Source organism: Marmota monax, unplaced genomic scaffold (genome assembly GCF_021218885.2).
Source record: "Marmota monax isolate L192 unplaced genomic scaffold, Marmota_monax_Labrador192_F-V1.1 WCK01_AAM20220418_F8-fsc00021, whole genome shotgun sequence".
Taxonomy (NCBI): domain Eukaryota; kingdom Metazoa; phylum Chordata; class Mammalia; order Rodentia; family Sciuridae; genus Marmota; species Marmota monax.
Window position 1 is genome coordinate 19,810,745 of NW_026695228.1, and position 17,833 is coordinate 19,828,577.

At 45.0% G+C, this 17,833-nt stretch overlaps 1 protein-coding gene across 1 annotated transcript in view; it reads right to left on the bottom strand.

The window, feature by feature from the left end:
* Positions 1–4,346: 4,346 nt before the first annotated feature.
* The window catches only part of Ncan (neurocan), a 29,005-nt gene continuing 15,518 nt past the window's right edge, over positions 4,347–17,833 (bottom strand). The window contains exons 9-15 of the mRNA XM_058576571.1: positions 16,569–16,676; positions 15,485–15,598; positions 13,450–13,608; positions 11,743–11,825; positions 9,228–9,372; positions 7,198–7,380; positions 4,347–6,954 (exon numbers count right to left, since the gene is read on the bottom strand). Of these exons, the coding sequence (XP_058432554.1) occupies positions 6,809–6,954; positions 7,198–7,380; positions 9,228–9,372; positions 11,743–11,825; positions 13,450–13,608; positions 15,485–15,598; positions 16,569–16,676 (938 nt within the window). The 3' untranslated portion in view covers positions 4,347–6,808. The remainder of the gene's footprint in view (positions 6,955–7,197; positions 7,381–9,227; positions 9,373–11,742; positions 11,826–13,449; positions 13,609–15,484; positions 15,599–16,568; positions 16,677–17,833) is intronic.

Below are 17,833 nucleotides of genomic sequence, written 5' to 3' on the forward strand. Positions count from 1 at the left end.
TAGTAAAATGACATAAGAACATAATATAAAGTTAATCATTTTAATCCAGGAGTGGTAATGCATGCCTATAATCTCAGCTCTGAGGGTGGAGGACTAAAGCAGGAGGATTATGCGTTCAAGGTCAGCCTCAGCAACAGAGGGAGACTCTGTCTCAAGATTTTTAAAAAAATAAATAAATAACATTTTAAAGTGAACAATTCAGGGATTGGCAACGTGGCTCAGTGACCGATTGCTTGCCTAGCCTGTTCAAGGCTCTGGGTTCCATCCCCAAAAAAACTGGAAAAAAAAATTGAAGTGATTGATTGACAGGCAGTTAGGATGTTTATGTATTGTGCAGCCATCTATTTCTACCTAGATCCAAGATATTTTCAAAGAAACCTCCTCACCCATTAAGCAGTTTCTCCTCATTCCTCCACCGCCTTGGCAACTGCTCATCTGCTCTCTGTCTCCATGGTCTGCCTGTTCTGGATATCTCCTATTAATGGAATCATGCAACATATGGTCTTTTGTTTCTGGCTCCTTTCATTCTGCATAATATTTTCAAGGTTGGTCCACATGCTAGCACAGATCAACACTTCATTTCTCCTTATGAGTAATGTTTCCTGGTATGTGCTGTGGTTGGATACAGGCCCGTGTGCCTGGTCCCCAGCCTGTGACCTTGTGGGGAGGTGCTGGAACATTGAGGAGGTACGTCACATCTCACGACTAAACACTCTGGGTCACTCCAGGTGAATTGGGCTGCATGAAATAACCACACAGAGACAGAGAAATACCTTTTTCTTTGGGTCTTGTGACTGGTCTTCCACCGACCTTAGGAGTCTGTGAAAAGAGAGAGAGAGCCACCGGAATTCTTTATTCTTACGTAGGGAACACACCGGGGAGGTTCCATGGAGCACTGTATTCCAAAAAGGGCAAAGGGGTAGGATTACAAAGTGACAGATGAGTGTAGCTCAACCCCTCTGGGTGTCACCTTCTCCTAGGGCCTCACCTTGTTAGTCTTGGGAAAAGGCTAACCTGAGGGAGAGAAAAGACGGAGTCACCAATCATGGCACTATAGCGCCAGACTACAGTGACCTTTCAGGTCCCTTTGGTGCATCAGGACTTAAAGGTGCGTGCATTTGGAGTGGCTCCCCACAGAGGTAGGGACCTAGTGGAAGGAAGTTGGGCCTTTGGGGGTCGTGCCCTGGCAGGAGACAGGCTCTGGCCCCTCCTGTCTCTCTGTTTCCAAACCACTGGGAGGTGAGTAACCTCTTCCACCTTGCCATGATGTACTTACTGTGCCTCCACAAGCCCAAACACAAGGGCCAGGAGACCATCAGCTGAAGGCACCAGTCAAAATAATTTTTTTCCCATAAATTGATTATTTCAGGTATTTTGAAACCGTAACAGAAAGCCAACAGTTTATATATTCCATGTGTGTGTGTGTGTGTGTGTGTGTGTGTGTGTGTTGAAGCTCAAACCCAGGGCCTCACACATGCTAGGCAAGCACTTTTACCATTGAGTCAATCCTGGTCCCCTGTAGGTAGCACATGCTATTTATTCATTTGTTGATGGATATTTGAAATGTTCCCACTTTGGGCTATTGTGAATAATGCTGCTATGACCATTAATGTGCTCTCTCTCTCTCTCTCTCTCTCTCTCTCTCTCTCTCTCTCACTCACATACACATACACACACACACACACACACAACCAGGGACACTTTACCATAGAGCTACATCCCCAGTCCTTTGGTTTTTATTTCAAGACAGTGTCGTGCTGAGTTGCTTAAGGCCTTGCTAAGTTGCTGAGGCTAACCTTGAACTTGTGATCCTTTTGCCTCAGCCTTCTAAATTGCTGGGATTATAGGCATGCCTCACGGTGCTTGGCCCAATATATAATTTGTTTTTAAAATATTTTATTTTTAAACATTTTTTATAACTTTATTTATTTATTAAGTGGTGCTGAGGATCGAACCCAGTATCTCACATGTGCTAGGCAAGTGCTCTACCACTGAGCCACAACTCCCGCCCTACAAATTTTTTAGTAAGTTTCTTGTCAACATATAAAGACCTCCTCCATTCTCTCTCTCTCTCTCTCTCTCTCTTTTTTTTTTTTTTTGATGATGCTGGGGATGGAACCCACGGCCTTGTGCATACCAGGCAAGTGCTCTACCACTCAGCTACACCACCTGCTCTTATTTTATTTTGAGACCAAGTCTCACTGAGTTGCCCAGGCTGGCCTCAAACTTGCAATCTTCCTGCCTCAGACTCCTGAGCAGCTAGTATTACAGATGTGTACCACCACTTCTTTTGTTGTTGTTGTTAGTAATAAGCATTCACATCATCTCACACAAAGGCTGGAAGATCATCTCAGGAGTTGTTTGCTCAAGAGATCAAAGTTGTGTTTTTATATTGGTCTCTATTTCTTAAGAGATAGGATTAGTTGATGCTCTGCCATTAATGGACACTCACCTGTTTCACACATCCTTGCCAGCATTGGGTGTTGTCACTTTTTTTTTTTTTTCTTGGAGACATGATCTGGTTATGTTGCTCAAGTGAGCCTGGAATTCTGGGGCTTAAGTGATCCTCCTGCCTTGGCCTCCTGAGTAGCTTGAATTTCAGGCACACATACATCACTGTGCCTGGCTCTATTTTCACTTTTGACCTTGGCCAATCTGTGAGGTGAAGATGATCTCTCAAATGTTGTCACTTGAGATTTTTCATGGGCAAACTAAACATCCCACTACCACAACTGATTTTGACCTTGGGCACACTGTTGTCACTGATCTATGCAAGGCCCTCTGGTTAGACTTGTTTATTCCTTTTTATTTATATGCCCTTTCTTTTATGTTTTGAAAAATGTGCATTATTTTGTGGAGCATATGTTGTAGCTGAAGAGCTGGTATTTCCTGTTCTGTGAACTATTTGCTTATATATTTTGCCTGTTTGACTATTGGATTATTAGTCTTTGCTTATTGATCTTTAGGTGCTCTATAAAGAAGGCAGTAAGACCTTTACCTCTGATTTGAAAAATTGTTTTCCAGGTTTTTCGTTTGTCTTCTGACCTTGCTTATGGTGGATATTTAATTTTTTTTTCTTGACACTATTGCTTTTATTTTTTAAATTACTTTTAATAATTTTTTGGTACCAGGAGTTGAAACCAGGGGCACTTAGTCACACAGCCACATCTCCAGCCCTCCCCATTTTAATATTTTTCCACAATATCTTTATTCTATTTACTTATTTTTATATGGTGCTGAGGATCCAACCAGGGACCTCACATATGCTACCACTGAACGATAGCCCCAGGCCTCTCCAGCCCTATTTTTTTTTCTAAGATAGATACAATACTTTATTTTTATTTTATTTATTTATTTTTATGTGGTGCTGAGGATCGAACCCAGTGCCTCTCATATGCGAGGCATGCACTCTACCACTGAGCTATAACCCCAACCCCTCTCCAGCCCTTTTTATATTTTACTTTGAAAGAGGGACTCACTGAGTCACTTAGCACCTCACCGTTGCTGAGGCTGGCTTTGAACTGGTGAGCCTCCTGCCTCAGCCTCCTGGGTTGCTGGGATCACAGACGTGCACCATCACATCCGACACCATTATTGCTTTTATAATTAAAGCCCAAATTCCTTCACATGGCCCTGAATGGCTGACCCTTTGCCTCTGACCCTCTGACCTCTCTCTCTTCACTCTCTGCCTCTTTAACTCTGCTTCAGCCACTATAAGCTCATTGCTGTTTTTCAGATGAGTTATGAACCCTCTTGTGCCTTATATTATAAATATTAACTCCTATTAATTGTTTACATTGAGTCTCACTGTGACGTTTCCATACATGCATATATCCTATCCATCCCACCACTGCCTTCTATGGCCCTTCCCTCTCCACATCTCCGTGTCTCCTTTCCCTTCCCTAATGGTTTCTATCTATGAACATTTAAAAAAAAACATATTTACTTTTTAATTATAGGTGGACCCAATACCTTTATTTTATTTTTTTTTATGTGGTGCTGAGGATCGAACCCAGTGCCTTATGCATGCTAGGAAAGTGCTCTACCACTTGAGCCATATCCCTAGCCCCTATGAACATTTTTTAAAAGGGACTTTTGTCTTTATTCTTCCCGCTGATGAAATTCTCTTCCTTTTCTCCCCTCCTGGTCTAATTAATGCTACTCTTCCTTTAGATTCCGTCTATTTCCTCTAGGAAGCATTCCCCGATACCCACCCAGGGATCATATCTCTCCTATTTAGCACTATCTCCCCAGTACCTAGCACAGTACATGGCTCATAATAGCTGCTCAGCAAACAAATGCTGAGTGAATGAATCAATTAAAGTGTCAGGAGATGAAAGGCAGGCTGAACTGTTAAAAAACTTTTATTAAAATGTCCAAGAAGTACATTAATGTCCACAGTGTCAGATATCACAGACCCACAGAACACTGTAGCTCACAGCAAAACCAGCAGAACCAAAGCTAGTCACACGCACACACATTCACACGTATGCCACGCATGTGGCACACGCAAACACACACGCACATCCCAAAGGGAAAGAGCAAAAGACAAACCTCCCGCTTTAGAAAAGACCAGAGCCCCCTTCCACCATGGAGCTGGGGGTGCAGAGGGCAAAGAGGCCCAAGGGTAGGGAGCACCAATGAGACCCCCAAGAAGTTGCATCCCCAGTCTCCCCAAACATAGGATAATTCTGTTGCGATGTGGGTGGCTGAAGATGTGTTGTTATTATTATTATTATCTTTTTTAAAACAAGAAGTGTTATTAAAGTAAGAGGACAAACTAGAGCTTTCTCAACAATAACGTTAAGAGGGAACAGTGACTAATGTCTGTAGCAGAGAAGGTTAGACTGTGGTCAAGGGTAAGGTCCAAATTATACTTCTCAACCATTTCTTAAATCTGAGTGTGTGTGTGTATGTGTGTGTGTGTATAACAGAGAGACAGCCAGGTGTGGTGATGCACACCTGTAATCCCAGTGGCTCGGGAGGCTGAGGCAGGAGGATCATGAGTTCAAACCAGCCTCAGCAACTTAACGAGGCCCTAAGCAACTCAGCGAGACCCTGTCTCTAAATAAAATATTAAAAAAAGGGCTGGCTCAGTGGTTAAGTGCCCCTGAGTTCAATCCCCAGTTCAGAGACAGAGAGACAAGAGAATGTTTTCACTGTCTTTCCCCAAAGTAGAAAGCAGTATTTGAAGTCAGACAGAAGCAGGCTAAACCATTCTTTTGGTCTTGGCCATGACTTCAATTGTGTGCCTTTCCCTTGTATTTAAGAACCTCAGTTTTGTCACATAAAATGAGAAAATAATGGTTTCTAAGTCACTGAGCTGTTGAGAAGAGTCAAGATAGTGTGTAAGTCCTTAGCATGGTTGCTCTTCCATAGCTGTCAACTCTGCTTATTACTTCCCAGGAGGGATATAGGCTCAGTTAACACATTTTATTTCTACTGAGCCCCTACGTAGACGATGCATTTGCTTATATTTCTTTCTTGCACAAGGCCCTTTTCCAATACACTAATCTGCAGATTTTTACCCAGACTGAAGGAACTGAAAGTGGACAATGGACATGGAGAAAAAGTTGCAATCTTTCCTGCCAGAGATCAGGGAGCTGGGTCTTGCATCTGGCTTGGTGAGGCCTTCAAGAGGTTATGGATTTGAGGCCAGAAGGCTAGGTGAGTTCTTTCCCATTAAAAAAAAATTTTTAAACTATGAGAGAAAAATGTGAGAATGTGTGTGTTTGTGTGTGTATGTGTGTTTCGGTCTTAACACCGTGCATCTCTCTACAATATGACTGTAGGTAGGTGTCAATACTTCAAGTTTTAAGCATTTCTATTCCACCAGGCAATGGCTGGATATGGGGAAGAGGTTGGGAGGGTTGGGATCCAGGGCAGGGATACTACCAATGTCTGCTTGAGGGAAGGGTATTTGTGGGCACTGGGTTAGAAAACTTGGCACCTTCCTGGTCCAGGAAGGAGGTTCTTTGTCTCCCTGAGAGATGGAGGTGGAAGAAATCCGGGCTTATCTAGCCCTAAACATCCTCTCATTTGTGTGTGAGAGATTCATCACACATGCAAAACCACCAAATCTCAGCCCTGGACTAGACCTGGGAGGGTAAGCAATACACTTTCCCTCCGGCTCTACATATTGCTGTGAATATCCTCCCCCAAAACTCTGAGGGCATGGAGGGTGGTTTTTCTAAAAATACTCTTAAAATTCAATACATGGGAATTCCACACTATGTTTACACACCAACACCAAAGACCGAACTTGGGCTGAAGTCCAAGGTGAAGGAAGAACAGTCATCAAGTTCAAACAGTGTGCTTCTGTTTAGCCTTCTACTCCTAAAGCTGGTGACCTTAAGCAAAGGCTTCACCCTGGATTTAGGACAACCAACCATTTACTAAGCCTGAATCTCTGGTGTGAAAAGCAATCCTTGAGCTCGAATCCAAACATACATTCTTGCACTCTCATCAAAGCCTTATTTCAACAACTGGCAATCAGCCCAATGAACAAAAGACTGAACCAAGGCAAAGAATGATCTTTGCCGATTACACTTCCCTCAGCTGGGAGATGCTCCCAGATTTCAGTCTGACAAAAATGGACTCTTCAGACACATGGCTACACCTGCCAAGAGGACCTTGTGTATGTACGAAAGAGGAGAGAGGAGCTTTTTACAAAGGATAATATGTAGGGGGTGTGGCTTGGGGCTCAGGGACTTCCAGACCCTCTTGTTTCTCTCTGGGCTCTGTCTCCCCAGGTGAAGCTCCAGAGCAGGTGTGGGAAAGGGGGCTGTGCTTTCTTTTGCCTGATTCTTCAGCAGAAATTCCCTTCATCCTTTTCCCAGTCCTCCGCTGGGTGTTTCTTGTGTTTTCTGCGCTCCTTGCGTGATTTGTGGTGGTGATGCTGGTGGTGATGCTGGTGGTGGTGATGGTGCCTCCGCATCCGATGTGACCGTCTGGCTGCAAGAGAGTGAAACAGGAATGGAAAAGAGCAAAAGCTGATGACAGCAGGGTGGCTGGAGGCAGTGGGTCTCCCAGATGGAGGACACGTTAGGTGGGCTGGTAAATTCCCACTTATCCGCAAGGCTGTATTACCAGGCAGACATTACACCAGATCAGTGTGGGTAATAATGGGATGTTTTATTCCAACACAAACAGTTGTAAATCCATGTGGGGAGGGGGTCTCTGGAGGCAGCCACTTACGTTTGGTGCAGACAATTTGGGGCCGGTCCCACTTGCCATTGCTCCGACACCGGATGGTAGCCACATGGTGCTGGGCAAATCCTTCATCACACTGATAGCGTACAATGGCATGGACATTGTACTTGGCCTTGCGGGCACCCACAAGTGAGGCATTCTCCACTGCTGGAGGGGGACCGCACAGCACTGGGGACAGAGGAACCTCCAGTTAGGGAAGTGGCCAAGACTGGGGCTAACCTAGTTTTATGTGTTGTTGGGATTAATATTCCCCTCAGTGGGTCAGCAGCTGTGATCTCACAGGGCTAGAAGGTGCCATACCTGTCTCTGTCTTCCACCCCACCAGGAGCTCCTTAGGGGCAGAAACCTTCATGATGAACCCTGCTCCCATTCTGATGCCAAGGACAGAGCATGACAGTAATGAAAGAGATGGAGACAGAATAATTATCTGAAACCAGGCTGGGGGCACATGCCTGTGATCCTAGCAGCTTGGAAGCCTGAGGAAGGAGGATTGCAAGTTTAAAGCCAGTCTCAGCAACTCAGTGAGGCCCTAAGCAACTTAGTGAGACTCTGTCTCAAAATAAAAAATAAACAAGGGGTGGTGGGGGGTGTGTATTGTGGCTCAGTGGCAGAGTGCTCGCCTAGCACGTGCAAGGCACTGGGTTCCAGCCTCAGCACCACATAAAAATAAATAAGTAAATAAAATAAAGATTTTTTAAAAAGCAGGGGCTGGGGTGGTGGCTCAGCGGTAGAGTGTTCTCTTAACACATGTGGGGTGCTGGATTCGATCCTCAGCACCACATAAAAATAAAATAAAGGTATTGTGTCCAACTACAAGTGAAATAAAATATTTTTAAAAAGAGGGGGAACTGGGGCTGTGGCTCAGCGGTAGCACACTTGCCTGGCATGTGTGAGGCACTGGGTTTGATTCTCAGTACCGCGTATAAATAAATAAAATAAAAAGGTCTTGAACAACTAAATATATATATATATATATATATTTTTTTTTTTTTAAAGGACTGGGGGATGTAGCTCAGCAGTGAAGTGCCCCTGGGTTCAATCCCTTATACAAAAAAAAAAAAAAAAGATTTATTTGGTGCTGTACTGCTCAGTTGGCCTAGCACACATGAGTTCCTGGGTTTAACACCCAGTACTGGAGGAAAAAAAAAAAAGAATAATTATCTGAGCAAATGAAAGAGGAGAAAGGACATGAAAACTGGCAAAGAAATGAAAGCAAGAAGAAACAAAAATATAAAGAAAAGAAAAGAGAAAAATGTGTGCAAATGATTTCCTACATGTGTAAAGAGTTCTTAAAAATTGGGACTGGGGTCGTGACTCAGTGGTAGAGTGCTCATCTAGCACTGGGTACGATCCTCAGCACCACATAAAAATAAATAAAATAAAGGCATTGTGTCCAACTAAAAGGACTTTTTTTTGTTAGTTTAAACATTGTGTACAATTAAAAAATTTTTAATGTTCTTAAAAATCAATAAAACTGGGGTATGGATACAGCTCAGTGGTAGAGTGCTTGTGTAGTATGCATGAGATCCTGGATTCAATCCCCAGCATTGAAGAGAAAAGAAAAAAAGTGGAAAAAAAATCAAGGAAACCAACAAGCAACAGAAAATGAAGCAAAGGAGATGAATTGGCATATGACAGGAAAAAAAAAAACACAGAAATAACTTGTCAACATGCGAACAGTGGGTAATTCTCATCCTTAAAGATGCGCAAGGGGCTAGGGTCCTAGCTCAGTGTAGAACATGTGCTGAGCAAGCAGGATGCCCTGGGTTCCATCCCCAGTGCCCCCCAACAAGACATGCAAACTGAGACAACAATGAGATACTATGTTTTACCACTTTGGTGAATAAAGAACAAAACATTTGAAAATGGGCAGAATCGGTGAAGATGGGAGGAAACAGGACTCCTCTCACTGCTGGCTCCTGAGAAGGGCGGGGGGCTGACATTCACTAACTTGAATAAAACAATAAACCAATGAGCACGTGGGTGGAAGGAAGAGGGGGCGAGGTGCCAGGTACCTGTGCCTTTCTTGCAGACATAAGGGAGGTTATAGTTGCAGGGAACGTCATTCCAGCGACCGCTCTCATGCGCCACCATCACCACACAGTCCTCGCCACCCGCGAAGAAGTTGTCCGGTTGATTCTCACGCCAGTTCTCATATTGCTTCAGGAAGAGGGAGCAGGGAATCGTTCAGTGTCCTGTGTCCCAGCTCAGGCTCCTGCAAGATTCCCTTGGCCAGACTCCTCAGACTTGCAGGGACTCAATGGTCTCATCTCTACAATGGGCCTTCCCCTGCCTATTGAGAGGGTGGCTGTCACTGTGACCTGAGCCACATCCCTCTGCTGAGAGCCTGCAGTGTCTCCCTCTCTGATCTTCCGGCCTCCTTCCCCTGCTTTCTCCATGAGTCACTGTTAGCTAAGTAGCTGAACAAAAGGTGACCTCAGCCTGGAAGTCCAGGAGGGATTTCGAGGAGGCCCAACAGGAAAAGTGAAGACTCAAAGATGCAAAGAATCCAAATGGGGAATGGTGTCCCAAACAAAGGGAACAACAACTGCAAAGGCTCAGAGGCAGGAACAGAATGGAGGCAGGGGGTGGGGGGGCTGCATGCTGGAGTTAGGCTCTGGCCAGAGAATGGTAGTAGGGAGGAGGTGGACTTTTTAAGAAAACCACAATCTATATATAAAACTTACCATTCTAAACACTCTTACTTTTTAAGTTCATTGGCATTAATTACATTCACAATTTTGTGTAACTATCACCACCATCTATTACCAGACCTTTTTTTTTATTTTTTTTAATTTTTTTAGTTTTCAGTGGACACAACATCTTTGTTTGTATGTGGTGCTGAGGATCGAACCCTGGCCGCACGCATGCCAGGCGAGCGTGCTACCGCTTGAGCCACATCCCCAGCCCTACCAGACCTTTTTAATCACAACAAAGCAAAATTCTGCACCAGTTAAGGAAAAACATTTCTATTGCTCCCATTTCCCTTGCCCCTAGCTGCTGGCAAACATGAACCTACTTTTTGTCTCTATAACTTTACCTCCTCTGGATGTCACATAAAGGGAATCATGCAATATGTGGTTTATTTCACTTACTTATTATATATATATATATATATATATATATATGTGTGTGTGTGTGTGTGTGTGTATATAATATATATATATTATATATATATATATATATATGTGTGTGTGTGTGTGTATATAATATATATATATATATATATATTGAACCCAGGGGCACTTTACCACTGAGTTACACCCCCAGCCCTTTTTGAGACAGGGCCTCCCTAAGTTGCTGAGGGTCTTGTGAAGTTGCTGAGACTGGCCTTGAACTTAAAATTCTCCTGCCCCAGGCTCCCAAGTCACTGGGATTACAGGTGAGCACCACTGTGCCCAGCTTCTCTGATGTTTTTAAGGTTCATTCATGTTATAGTATGTATCAGGAGTTTATTCTTCTTTATAGTTGAATACGATTCCATTATATGGATGGACCCCATTTTATTTATCCATTCATTGGTTGATAGGCATTTGGGCTGTTCTCATTTGTTGGCTGCTGTAGGGACACAGTGAACATTCAGGTACCAGTGTGTTTGAACATCTGTCTTTCAATTGTTTTTATTTTTGCATTGCTGGGGATGGAACCCAGGACCTTATGCTGGCTAGGCAAGTAATCTACCACTGAGCCACTCCCCTGTCCCTGAAGTGTGATTCTTTAAAGGTTCCTGTGTGCCAGCGTTTCCTTCTAGGGTGATGAATATGTTCTGGAACTGGATGGAGGTGGTGGTTATGATATTATGAATGTTACTAAAATGCCACTTTAACATGATTAGTTTTTTTAAAAAATTTTTAGTTGTTGATGGCCTTTATTTATTCATATGCAGTGCTGAGAATTGAACCCAGTGCCTTACACATGCTAGGCAAGTGCTCTACCACTGAGCTACAACCCCAGCCCCCTAGTTCTTTGGTTTATAAATTTCACCTCAATTTTTTTTAAAGGCTGCAGCCAGATATGCTTGATTCGCCTGGGTCCCAGCTACTCAGGAGGCCGAGGGGATCACCTGAGCCCAGGAATTCCAGACCAGTCTGGGCAGTATAATGAGACCCGTCTTAAAACAAAAATCCAAAACAAAAAAAGTTTGTTTTCCAGACTGCGGGGAGGGGCAGGTAGCAAATGGCTAGGGAGACCGCTGCAGGGATCCAGGTTAGAGATTTTTCAAATTTTCCAAGGGAGAGAGATGTGGAAAAAAAGGTACAATTTGAGTGACAACCGCTAACAGACCAGGCTGAGAGACCAAGGGAAGTGAGACCCGGGTTTGCAGTTTCAGCAACTTTCGGGGCGGGCCATTTCCTGGCTGGGGAAGACTTGGGTGAAGACGGGGGCTTCACTGAAGCCGCTTCGCCAATGCCAGCTTCATAGAGTCCCTGGGGACCTTGGACGAACACTAGCAGTTACTTTGCCCAAGAGGGTAAACGGAGGGCACCGCCCACGCTGCTCAGCCACCCGAGGACAGGGACCGCCACTCACCAGCCCCGTGTTGTCCGTCCACTGGAAATCCCGTTCCACGATCCGGTCGTTCAGGCCGATCCACGTGTTTTCATGCCCAAAGCCTGCGTGGGGGTGGGTGTCGTGAGGGCTGGGAGTCCCCGCACTCCCAGGCTGGGCCGCGGAAAAGGACTTATGCCCTTCCCGGCCTGGAGGGGGCTGGACACGCAGGGAAAAGGGGATGGAGGTGGGGATGACGGGGGCGCGAGTACAGGACCCAGGGGGACCCAGGGGACCCAGGGGGACCCAAGGTTCCGCCTTCAGCCTCCTCTTGGGCTGAAGGCGGAGGGACCTGTGAGGGAGGGAAGGACCCCGCCTGGAGGCGCTGGTTCCCGGAGGTGAGCTGGACTTGCGTGGGGAAGAAGGGGAGAGAAGTGGGAGCGCGTGCGCGCGGGGCTTATAGGGTGCTTATAGAGTCCAGAGCCCCTCCCCCAGATCGGGGAGCGGGAGGGTCAGGACCCCCTCTCCGGCCTGGCTGTGGGCCACAGGCGACGTCCTCACCCCACTCTTAGCAGCCGCCCTTGGCTGCCCCTGTACCTTGGGGTGGGGAGGGGGCACTCAAAGGGCTCCGATTAGCTTCCAGATTTATTATTTATTTATTTATTTTTAGTACAGGGGCTTGAGCTCAGGGCACTCGACCACTGAGTCACATCCCCAGCCCTTTTTTTTATATTTTATTTAGAAGCAGGGACTCATTGAGTTGCTTAGCGCCTCGCTTTTGCTGAGGCTGGCTTTGAACTTTCCATCCTCCTGCCTCAGCCTCCCGAGCCTCTGGGATTACAGGCGTGCGCCACCGCGCCCGGCTTGGGTTCCAGCTTTGTCACGGTTTGTGGCATAAACAAGCAGGACGACGGCGGAATAAACACAGCACTGTCCCGTCTTTGCCCGGAGAGAGTGAGGAATAGGAGCCACCCAGGAGGCTGCGCTGGACCCCGGAGGCGAGAAAGAGCAAGGCGGGGCCGCGGTGGATGAGCAGCTTGGCGCACAGGGAGGCCGGGGAGGAAGAGAGAGGGGCGGACCAGAGAATGAGCAATGTAAGAATCAACCCCGGACCAAAGGCGCGGAAATGTGAAGAAACAACGTGAAGAAACGGATGGATGAACAAATGGCAGAAGGGATAATGAATAAATCAATAAGTGCCAAGCTTAATTAATGCAAAACTCTCTTCTCTCGGTCTCTGCAGAAATGGGTCCTCATTTCATCACAGATGCACCCTCGCGGTCCTTTATTACTTGGCTCTGTTATATTTATCTGTAGGACCCATTAAATTATAGTATAATAAATAGTGTAGAATATATTAAAGTAAAACATGGAGTGCTAAAATAATGTAAGTATGAAATAATATAATTTTATCTAATTAGATATTTACTTGTTTATCTATACCCCACCCCCAAGAGCATCCTTCCCTGAAGACAGAATAGTGTCTCTCTCACCGCTGGGCTGCAGTGCCTGAACGGGTGCCCGGCACATAGCGCATGCTCCATTAATACTTGGCGAATGACAAAAGTGAGTTATGAATCCACAAATGAATCAGCAGGCGTGTGTATTAAGAGTGTTCCGGGTTTGCACTGATGATCACAGCTTTGGAGAAGTGATATTTTTGGGACCCTGGGAGGATGCCCTGGCAAAGGGACAGGTGCCACCCCTGCTCATCATGATGGTGGGGGATCCCTTTCCCACTGTCCTTACTGTTAATGAAATTGTGCTCCTCAGCTGAGTGGACGCTGGTCAAGTGGCCAGCCCGCCGGCGGCAGTCCCTCTCTGCATCCTCCCATGCCCGCCGATGGGCAAAATAACGGTAGCAGTGGCCCTGGAACTTGTGCCATCCACGGTCACAGCCTTCTGTATCTAGGAGGTGGGATAGGAGTGTGAGGGGGTCCAAGGTCTACCAGCTATGAGCACAGCCCCCTCACACTAAGATAGGGCCCAACCTAAGGTCCCTGTGGGGCTAGATCATCCCTCACCCTTAAGGACAGGCCCCTCCTTACCCTTTCACCTCCCCACTTTCATAGTCATTTTTCTTTTGGCTCAGGTGTGACTCAGTGGTAGAGCGCTTGCCTAGCATGCGAGAGGCCCTGGGTTCCATCGCCAGCTCCATATACACAAAAAGGTTCTTTGGAAGACATTCAACTGAGAAACCATTGCACCCCCACCCCTTCTCGGGTCAAGGCTGACATCTCTTTTTCTAATTGTCAGGGTCACTCCCCCTGTGAACATGTGGACTCAGAAATGGTCTTGGGAAGGCCTAAAATTTCCCTTCTGGTGAAGGGCTTGAGCAGAATTTCTCCAAAAAAGATAAACAAATGGCCCACAAGCACATGAAAAGATGCTCAGCATCATTAGTCATTATGAAATGCAAATCAAAATCACAATGACATACCACTTCATACCCATTAGGCTGACATAACAAAAGAAAAGGAAAAAGAAAATGTTGCCAAGGCTGTGGAGAAACTGGATCCCTTATACATTGCTGGTAGAAATGTAAAATAGCACAGCTGCTGTGGAAAACAGTTAGCAGATCCAAATGTTAAATATAGAGTTACCACAGGACCCAGGAATTTCATTTCTGATCATATACCCAAAGAAAGGGAAAAACCAAGAATGGAAAATAGGTATCCAAGCAAAAACTTGCACATGTTCACAGCATCATTATTCACATTCGCCATAAGGAGGCAGCAACCAAAGTATCCATCAAATAAGGAACATACAAACAAATTGTGGTATGTCCATAAATGGAGTATTATTCAGTCTTAAAAAGGAATGGAGAGGGGCTGGGGTTGTGGCTCAGTGGTAGAGCTTGCCTAGCATGTGTGAGGCACTGGGTTCGATCCTCAGCACCACATAAAAAATAAACATAAAATAAAGGTATTGTGTCCATATATAGTGAAAAATATTTTTAAAAAATAGAAATAAAGAGTAGGGAAGGCAAAAAGGAATTATATTGGCCAAATTAGATTGTTACAATGTGGGCATGTAACAATGAATCCCACCATTAGGTATAGTTAAAATAAGTCAATAAAAACATGAAATAAAACCTTAAAATTCAGATAAAAAAAAAGGAATGAATAACTGACTTATGTTACAATGTGGGTAAATCTTGAAAACATTATGGTAAGTTAAAGAAGCCAAACACAAAAAGACATGTATTGTATGAAATGTCCAGAACAGGCAAATCACAGAGACAGAAAGTAGATTAGTGGCCGCCAGGTGTGGGGGATAGGAAATGAGGAATGACTGCTAATAGGGACAGGGTTTCCTTTGGAGGTATTGAAAGATTCTGGAACTAGACAGAGATAATGATTGCACAGCACTGTCAATGTACTCAATCCCACTGAATTAGACACTTTAAAATGTATGAATCTGGGCGGGGATTGTGGCTCAGCAGTAGAGCACTCATCTAGTACATGTGAGGCCCTGGGTTTGATCCTCAGCACCACATAAAAATAAATAAAATAAAGGTATTGTGTCCAACTACTTCTAAAAAATAAATGTTTTAAAAAATGTCTGATTCTAACATGAATTGTAATGCATTCCACTGTCATTTATTTTTAAAAAACAATTAAAAAGTCTGATTCTAAATTATGCAAATTTCATCTCAGGAAACCAATTAACAACCTGTGGGACTCAGCCATGGAAGCAGAGGCAGAGACCTGAAGCATGTGGGGGAAGCCTGTAACCAAGCATCAAACCCCACTGCTGGGAATATTTCCTGGTGGAAACTCACCTTTCTCGCAGAGGCTGCCCCCATAGCTGGGGAGGCAAAGGCAGACAAAGCCATTGACCTCATCGATACAGGTGCCTCCATTCTCACAGGGGCTGCAGATACAGTCATCAATGTCTGGCAGGGAGAGGGAGGGGACCAGTCACAGTCAGCATATCCTGGGCTCAGAGCCCCCATAGCAAACCAGGCACAAGATGGATTCATAATTGTGCTGTCCATCCTAGGCCTGAGTCTCCAGAGAAGGCTGAATGACTCTGCAACCTAGGGGGTGGAGACTCACATAATTAACATAAATTGGCATTTATGAGAGAAGATGCCACTGTGTCAGCTGAATCAGGCCAAGATGTGCAGAACATTCCCTCTAACCCCAGAAGAGTAAAGGTTATACTCTTGCATTCAAACCCAGCTGAAATTCAGCTGGAACTAGAGTTCAGACATTTGCAAGGACTTGCAGAATCACAAAGCCATTGCAGTAGAAATATTCACTTGACCTCCTCTTCTACCAATCTCTGCAGAGACAATGTTTGAGGCATACAGGGCACTGGGAAAGTCACTTCCTCTCTCTGAGATTGTTTCTCTTTTTTTCAGAGCAATAAAAATAATGGCACCTTCTTAGGGGAGTTCTAAATGAACAGCTAATGAAGCAGTTCAAGAAATTATACCATTGATATTTATTGTTATGATTTTATACTTAGTAGTATGTAGAAGTTAAGGAGGTGAGTTACAGAGCTCAAGAAATTATATCATTTACATTTATTGTTTTAAAAATGATCATAATTTGTAGTATTTCCTTTGTTGGACTTGGGAGTAACATCTAACGTTTCCGGTAGTGGTGCCTATATGCCTGCCCACCCTGGACAGGGTAAGATCCCCAAGGGCCCTTTGCTTAGAGGAATCTATGCCAGAACCACACTCCCAGGATGAGGACCCAGCTGTATGAACTGGATTCAGAGAGTAGGAAATGGAAAGGGGCTTTTTAAAGTTTTTTTTTTTGTTTGTTTGTTTTAGTGATCTCTTTTTGTGAGTGTAGACCCCCAGCCTCTGAGTCAAACAAATCCAGGTTCAGCTGCTGCTCCTGAGCACTCACCAATCTCACAGTTCTCCCCGGCGAATCCCTGGTCACAGCTACAGCCATACATGGTGCCGTTGGCGTTACACGTCCCCCCATGCAGGCAAGGGTTGTTTTCACATGGATCTGAGGGAGGTGAAGGATGGATGGGCAGTGTGAGGAGGGACTGGGCCACTAGGTCACAGAATTCCTGGAATTCCAGACCTCAGGTCCCTAAAGCCCTCCTCATCAAACTTGGAGTACCCCCAGTAACCTCCCCAGCAGGTAGTCACCAACTTGGCCTTGTACACCCCCTCCCCGGGATGAAGAGCTTACTCTTTTCAGGAACTGCCCCCCAAAAGTATCTGTGGGCTGCTCCGCCTGTGGCAAATTTCCTCACATGGAACCACTTCCATAAGATTATCTTTGGAAGTCTCCCAAAACATGGGTTTAAGTGCCCTCCTGGACTCGTCCCCCTCTTTTGGACATGCCCTGCTCATAGCTGTGCTTCTCAAAATGGGCCACAGTGGACATAAAGTTCCAGATGGGGTATGAATAGCACCAGAAATAATGAAGGAAACTGAGGGCAGTGGCCCACGCATGCAACTCCAGCTACTCAGGAGGCAGAGGCCCGAGGATGGCAAGTTCAAGATCAGCCTTAGCAGCTTAGAGAGACCTTGTCTCAAAATAAATTTAAAAATGGATAGAGATGTAGCTCAGAGGTAGAGTGCTTGTCTACCATGTGTGAAGTTCTGGGTTATATCCCCAGGACCAAAGAAGAAGAAGAAGGCATTCTCTCCTACCTTCTGTTGGCTTACCCTGTTTAAAATATATATATATATATTTTTTAAAATATATATATATTTTATATAACTCAATTGCTTAGCACCTAGCTTTCACTGAGGCTGTCTTTCAAATCCTCCTGCCTCAGCCTCCTGAGCTGCTGGGATTACAGGTTTGTGTGGCAGTGACCGACTATTCCTCTTTTTTTAATAGTGTACTTAGGGGCTGGGGATGTGGCTCAAGCGGTAGCGCGCTCGTCTGGCATGCGTGCGGCCTGGGTTCGATCCTCAGCACCACATACCAACAAAGATGTTGTGTCCGCCGAAAACTAAAAAATAAATATTAAAAATTTTTTTTTTTAAAAAATAGTGTACTTATTTGTGTATTTGAAGTGCTGGGGATGGAGCCCAGGGCCTCACACATGCTAGGCGAGCGCTCTCCCGCTGAGCCACATCCCCAGCCCTCTATTTTATCCTTATCACTTTTTAGTCTCTAATATAATGTACACTTTTATTATGATG